The 7,115-nt window shown below is 40.1% G+C and overlaps 1 protein-coding gene across 3 annotated transcripts in view; it reads left to right on the forward strand.

The window, feature by feature from the left end:
- LOC107698159 (calcium-activated potassium channel subunit alpha-1) overlaps nt 1-7,115 on the forward strand; it is a 248,967-nt gene that overhangs the window by 204,754 nt on the left and 37,098 nt on the right. Inside the window, exons 20-21 of one of the 3 annotated variants that reach the window (XM_016499115.1) lie at nt 2,162-2,170; nt 4,737-4,910. The exons of the other annotated variants lie outside the window; for them this stretch is intronic. Of the exons in view, the coding sequence (XP_016354601.1) occupies nt 2,162-2,170; nt 4,737-4,910 (183 nt within the window). The remainder of the gene's footprint in view (nt 1-2,161; nt 2,171-4,736; nt 4,911-7,115) is intronic. 3 annotated transcript variants of the gene reach the window in all.

The following is a 7,115-nucleotide window of genomic DNA, read 5'->3' on the forward strand; positions in this document are numbered from 1 at the left end:
ATTGTAATGCATTACTTTTAAAAGTAACTTTCCCCAACACTGATCGAGAGTACCATGACGCATGAGCATTGCTCTCCTCTGCATGTAAACAAGGATCAGTGCATGCGTGTTCTACGTCAGCAGCATCACATGCATGCGGTTTTTACGTGCAGAGGTACTCTCGATAATGGTGGAAGACGTGATTTGGAGGAGAAGAATTACTGCATAAAGTCGTTATTTTAGTTTTCTTTAAGTGTTCTCGTAGCTTCGTAAAATTACGGTTGAACCACTGATGTAACATGGACTGTTTAACCGATGTTCTTACTACCTTTCTGGGTCTGGGAACATTTTAGATACTTTGTTCTCTATGCTGGATCAGAAAGCTCTCAGATTTCATCAAAAATATCTTCATTTGTGCAAAATAAAACTGTCATGTCTAAGACCATAATTATCTACAAAACACATTGCTGCCTTGCAATCACTATAAAAAGACAACCATACTAAAAATTAGTAGAGCCCCTAGGGTGTTCTTTTTCACTTTGAGAACAGCCATATGAAAGAATAAGCAGAAAGCAATGAACTGTAGAAACTAGTGACTCCATCTAAAACAGACTAGCTTCAAACCAGAGCCCTAGAAAAGTAGGGATAAAGATGGTGAAAGAGTGAGACTCTTGAGGAAAGCCAGTCATCAGCATGCTAATGGTGGAGAGAGATACAGATGTAGAGAGGGAATGACGTGATTAGCAGGGCTGAAGAGAGAGGCTGTCAGCTCGTGGTGTCAGTAGGAGAGAGGCGGAGGTAATGACACTAGTCAGGTGGAAAAACAAAAGGCAAGAGCAGCTTGGCCCATCCTTGCCAGACACACCGAAAACACACTCCTGGCTCAAGATCATTTTACCAATCATATTCACCCTGTTTACCCAGAACACGCAGCGCAAGTGTCGTTTGGATGTGCCACTGTCATGTCCCACTGCCTCAGCCCAGTTAAAACACTTTCTGACAGGAAGTCGCTGAAGTAGAAGAGAGATTAATAGCTCAGAGTGTAGTCCACTGTCAGAGAAGCTCCTGCAGACATTTATATCATTTGATAGAAATGTATTTCCTTAAACACCCTTATAATTATATATAGATGCGGCAACACCTAAATGTTTGTTTTCATTTGCTAATCTTGGCTTGGTGGAATGAAGCAATATTTATGCTAAATAGAGCGTACATTAACATTAATGTTGGAATGATGCATTGTTGTTACATGACCTATATAAGCATTTGTCCAAACCAGTTAGCCACAAGATGAATAATTCAGCTTCATTCCCAGTGACCTTTCACAGTGCACACTTAAACAGTTGCCTTTAACTGCAAACCCTTGCTTATTTATTTTTGTTTACATTCATTTAATTATTTGAAAATGATATATGATGTTTCAGATGATGCACTGTTTGATAACACGCAGACTGCCAATTTTGCTCACCAAGGCTGCATTAGTTTGTTCAAAAATACAGTAAAAAAACAGTAATATTATGAAATTGTATTGCAATTTAAAATAGCTGTTTTCTGTTTGAATATATTTTAAATGTATTTATTCCTATGATGGCACAGCTGAAATTTCAGCATCATTACTTCAGTCTTAAGTGTCACATGATCCTTCAGAAATCATTCCGATTTGCTGCTCAAAAACAAACAAAAAAAACTTATGTTGAAAACTTTTATGCTTCTTAATATTTTTATGGAAACTGTGATGCTTTTTTCTAAGAATTTTTCAAGATTCTTAAAAAGCAGTGTATGTTTGAAAGATTTTTTACATTTATTATTTTTTAATAATAAAAACATTTATTATTTATTTTTACAATTTAAGTCTTTTCTGTCATTTGATCAATTTAAATTTAATGCTTTTCTTGCTGAATAAAAGGATTCATTTCAGTGGATAAATAAAAAAAATAAATGTTGCTCTTCTTTGTTTTCACCCCAATCAAATGTTTTTGATTATATGCACCCTCCCAAAACTGAATGTCACCTGAGAAGAGGCCAGTAGCCTTACAGTAAAGAAGATGAGGTTTCCATTGCTTTAATGGAAGTTTGTGTTCTTTTATTTCACCCTCCTTTTGATCATTGACATACTTCTTGATGTATTTCCTTCCTTGCTGCCTTGGAATACCTCCTCTTTATTTAAACCTCTCACTGGTAGTGACATATTGTGAGTAAAAACGGGTTTCCTGTGGCCAGAGTACAGTCTGACTGTCTCACTCTGATAATAGTTCTATATATATATATATCTATATATATGTTGCATGTATCAGTCTAGCTGCTGCATCCCTCCTACACCTCATCTCTCCACTGTCCTCAGCCCAAAACAATACAGCAGAATTTACTGGCCTGAAAATGACCCAGCCCTGACCCCTACAAACCAGTCTTTAACAGGAGAGAACAATAAGGCCATGACCAATAATGCAAATCCTCCCAAAGATTTACTAACAGCACAATTCTGAAATCAGAGATCCGTTTCAAAGGTTGTTTGACCCTCCCGAAACTCAACGAAAGCCGAAATGAATGTCATGACAATCTAAAAAGTCAAACAAGCCGATTGATTTTGCTACTATTAGTCATGGACTTCACGAGTGCCAAGGGGGGGAGGTTAAGTCCACTCGAATCCGTCCCCTCGCTGTCAGAGGCAATTTCGCATGCTGCTGTATTTTCAGAGAGCGGAAAGAGTTCTGTGGGAAGTTCTTCAAATTCTTAGGCTTAACGAGCATCGTCTCCAAAACACAATCAAAACAATCTGGTCTCCCTCTTGCCTACAGCCTCCCCTTTGTCTTCACCACCCGGCCCCTGCCCAGCCTCTCTACATGACACAACAACCATCGGCAGAATTGAAATGTTCTGCATTTCAATTCCTTTCAGTAGTTGGGCCCTTTTTTACTCACTGCTCTCACTGATAGGTGCATCTCTCAGCGTTAGGCTCACGGTGGTGTTGACCTTTGCTGTACACCATGTTGGCCACTAGATGCCACTGTAGTTCTACAAATGAGATCGGGACAGAATGGGAACACTGAGGTCCTCGTAAACCTATTTAGTAAGATTGCTATCAGCCAATGTGCACTGTAGGGTCTTCTCACTTGTCACCTAGGTTTCTTTATGTAGGTCTCCCAAGGAGTCAGGTCGTTGTTCACTTTATATTGGTTTAGAGATGGAGGTGTGTTTGTTTCAAGTATTTTAAGCATGCAAGGCTTCACTGTATCTAATATCACTCCTTATTGTAAGTCTAAGCTCAAAGTAGGCTATAATGTGCACAAGTAAAGCTTGCAGATATGTTCCTGTCCATTAGTACTTTAACATACGATGCAGCCTGCTTTGAATTATGGGAAGTAGTAGGGTGAGGACAGATGTTAGGGGTGCTGAGAGCATTCTTGCTAAATCAGGTTGCCCTGTTAAAGAGGCTTCAGTAATTAGGCTCTCTGTGTAGTCATGTTCAGTCACTCACATCATCATGTCTTGTGTCTCTTCCACCCTCCATGTCTCACTGACTAACATAACCACATACTATGTGCTCCGATGAATGTCAACCCTCAAACTCTGAAGTGACAGATTTCAGCATGAAATTAAGTAGAAGCCCCGCTGCTGCATGTTTTTGCATTGCCTTAATCTGTTTCAGCCCCGTGAACAGTCGACCGGGCTGCCGTTTCAAGAGATACGAATGCGGTCGCCTCCCTCTGCATGCCTGTTCTCCTTAATTTCAGCTGTTCTGCATGGTTCTATACGAATAACAGTCCCTGAGGTTATGGCTCTAAAGGCCAAGTCATTTACCGTATTATCTTTCCAGCATACAACTGAAATTGGCCTCTTAATTCGGGCTCGTAACCTCAGATGGAAGTCAAAAGCAGGCTTTTCCCTGTGGATTGTTTGCTCTTTTGAGGGTGCCAGACTTGATTATGGTCTGTTAGCGAGGTGGCACCGGGAGAATGCATACCAAGGACTGTTTTTAGTACGATTCACAGCAATCAAATGCTGCTATAGTCTCTCACCACAGCTCCTTTGAGAACCGGAAAAAAAAAAAACACTCCACGTACTGTATGTCTGAATCAAATGCGCAATGCATGTGAAAGCATCTTCTAATCAGGGACCGAAGAAATAGCCTATTGGCATGTTACCACACAAATCTCCCAACCAATCCCTGATTGAGCAGAGTTTGACTAACAGAATAGAGCACCTATGTTTAGAGCCTGTAGCACGTTGTGATGCCAATAACCTGCTGCTGCATGATGGGATACAGGTACGTGATCCTCTCTTTTAGATACAGAAGATGTTATCCAAAGAGGTTTTGCTGCTGAACACATTCACCCATTCCTCTCTGCCTGAATGTCCCTTGCCCCAACCCCTGATCATATTGTCATATCTGACCTTTTGACCTTTTATGACATGATCAGCCTTAGGGCACGGCTTGACCCCAATGAGACGACTGCTTCCCGCCTAAACAAGCCGTCTGTTAGATGTTTTCAAAGTCCTATTTGGTACGAATCTTCAAATTCGGATCGAACTTCACTTCTGCAGTGTGAACGGAATCAAAAGCGAATCAGAAGCGTTTTTCTAGCGGGAGCGCAGCGGTCCATCTGCGGGTCAAGTCTGTCAGAGCTTGCTGCTAAGGCATTGCACTTTTTGTTCCTGTTTGAAAAAGTTACCTTCAGACTTCCCTGGTTGAAAAGCTCTTTTGATCCTTGCCATTAACCTGCTGCTTTCCTCTCCTCTCATCCAACACATGACTGTAGCCAAGATGTCCGTCTACAAGCGAATGAAACTGGCATGTTGTTTTGATTGCGGGCACTCTGAGCGCGACTGCTCGTGCATGTCAGGCAGTGTACATAGTAACATGGACAGTCTTCAGAGGGCCTTCCCACTTTCTTCTGTCTCTGTTCATGATTGCTCAACCAGTTTACGTGCCTGTAAGTTCGATCGCCAAACCACATGCCGTTCGGTGTCCGTGACCTGTGAGTGTGCGTGTCCGTAATTGCGTGCGTGTCTGTGCCGTGTTTTATGTGCCATGTCTGTTTCGTTCCTCCATTATTTCCGTATATGTGGCTTATTGGTTGGTACACTAGTACATATTCTTTTTCGTTTGGTGAATTGGTGGTAGTTGAAGTGACGTGGCTTCTCTGTGTTAGTGCTGCAGTAGGTGCAGTGTTGGCGCATGCTGTGTCAGTGGAGCACTTGTGCGGTGCTTGTGACATTTTTGCAGTCACTGTTTTTGGTGTTTACACTTTTACGTGGCAGGTGTACATGTATCTGTTATATAACTATATGATGTGCTTTTAATCGAAACATCTCTGGGCTAATTGACACTAATGATGTTTTGACAATGTTTTCATGTTCGTGTGACTTTTGAAGACCTACAACAGATTAAGGAAGATGCAATCAAATGGCTAACTGTTTTTGCCCCCCAGGTTCAAACATCGGATACCAACAATCCTTTGGTCTTTGAATTTCGAATGTGCTTCAAAGCCATCTCGCCCAGTTTAAAATGTTAGAAAAACTGCTCACTGCTTAAGATCCCTTTTGACTTTATTTGTTCACTGAGCAAAATTTGAAAGGATATCAGTAAATGAAAAAACAGTCAAACTATATATGTCCATTATTTACTAAAATCATGTTTAATTTGCATGCCAAATGCTAGATTGTGATTGAAAGGGATCTTTAGTGAGATTCTTCTGTTCATAGAGTATATAATGGCAATGTCTTTTCTGCTATTCCTGGACAATCATGTTTTACAACCGCAAGCCATTAATGCCTCCACCATTTCCACTGGCTGAAATAAAACCTCTTCCTTCAGCGAAGTCCACATTTAAGTGCAATTGAAAAAACACGTCAAACTCTCCCCCTTTCCACAGGATCTGATCCTCGATGATTTTCTCTTAGCCAGCAATCAGGGGAGAAAAGTCAATGTGCTTTATTTAATGCCTTGTATACCACAGTGGGACTGTCAGACTCAATGGGAAAGTTAAAAAGAAATCTCCTGACAGGAACTCAATTGAGATGGCGGTGACTCAGGCTATTGGATGAGGTCAGATGACTGAAGCAGTTAGCTGTGTAAAGGACAGCGTCGAACAGGGGTCTTCTCATTAAGCCGTAGCAGATGTGAAATACTAAAGCGTCTGTCAATTAGGAATGGCAGTGGTGCGACCTACTATAAAAGCAGGGGTCAGTTCAGGCGATCGCATTTCCTCTACAACTGCCTTCCGACTGTTCACCACATCAGCTTAGATTAGCATCAAACCCTATGAGGAGGTTGACTTTGAGTCTTGTGTTTTGGTTTGTGGTGATATCCCTGGATACCAGTTACTGGTCATTACGTAGTTACTGATCTCTTCACGTAGCGTCATCCTTTGTTGGTTTTCGCTGCTGCCAGTTTTTTCTGAATTTAGTGCATTTTCGCCAAGGCTGACAGCTAATGCCAGCTGCGGCTTTGTTTTGACTCCCTCCCATCGGTTTCGTCTCAGATCTAGCATTACATCTTTATGATGAAGAATTCACAGAGTTCGTCCATCTGACTTTGATTTCGCCCAGTCAATAATGATTTTCTGATGAAATTCTCAGAGCCCGTCATCACATTATTGACCCTGTTCTGAATATTTGCTAACCAGTATTGGTCTCTAGTTCGGCATGCGTCTGCCCAACTAAGTACCCTCTGCTCCTGTTTAAATAAAAGCAGCAATTGCTACGTTTCTATGCGCAATCACTTGAAGTTCACTTTTTTATTAAATAAAATTATTTTAATTGATTAATTACAATATATATTTGATTTATATGTATTTACTACATTCACTTTATATTTTATTTAGTGTTAATGCATTTCAATTATATATATATTTAAATTATGCATTATATATATATATATATATATATATATATATATATAATATATAATATATATATATATATATATATATATAAACAAAATATTTTAGTTTGTCTTGTATATTTTTTTCATTCGATCAGATAAGATTTTAAGCTGTCATATGGTCAAGTTACAACGTGCCCCTCGGATGTTACAATGTGTTCCACCTATGGGGCATGTTGTCACATTTCACTTCCATTTTTTGAGGGTAAATAAAGAAAAACGTATACACTGTAATTATGAAACAAAGCGATGT

Source organism: Sinocyclocheilus anshuiensis, unplaced genomic scaffold (assembly GCF_001515605.1).
Source record: "Sinocyclocheilus anshuiensis isolate Anshui unplaced genomic scaffold, SAMN03320099.WGS_v1.1 scaffold1734, whole genome shotgun sequence".
NCBI lineage: Eukaryota > Metazoa > Chordata > Actinopteri > Cypriniformes > Cyprinidae > Sinocyclocheilus > Sinocyclocheilus anshuiensis.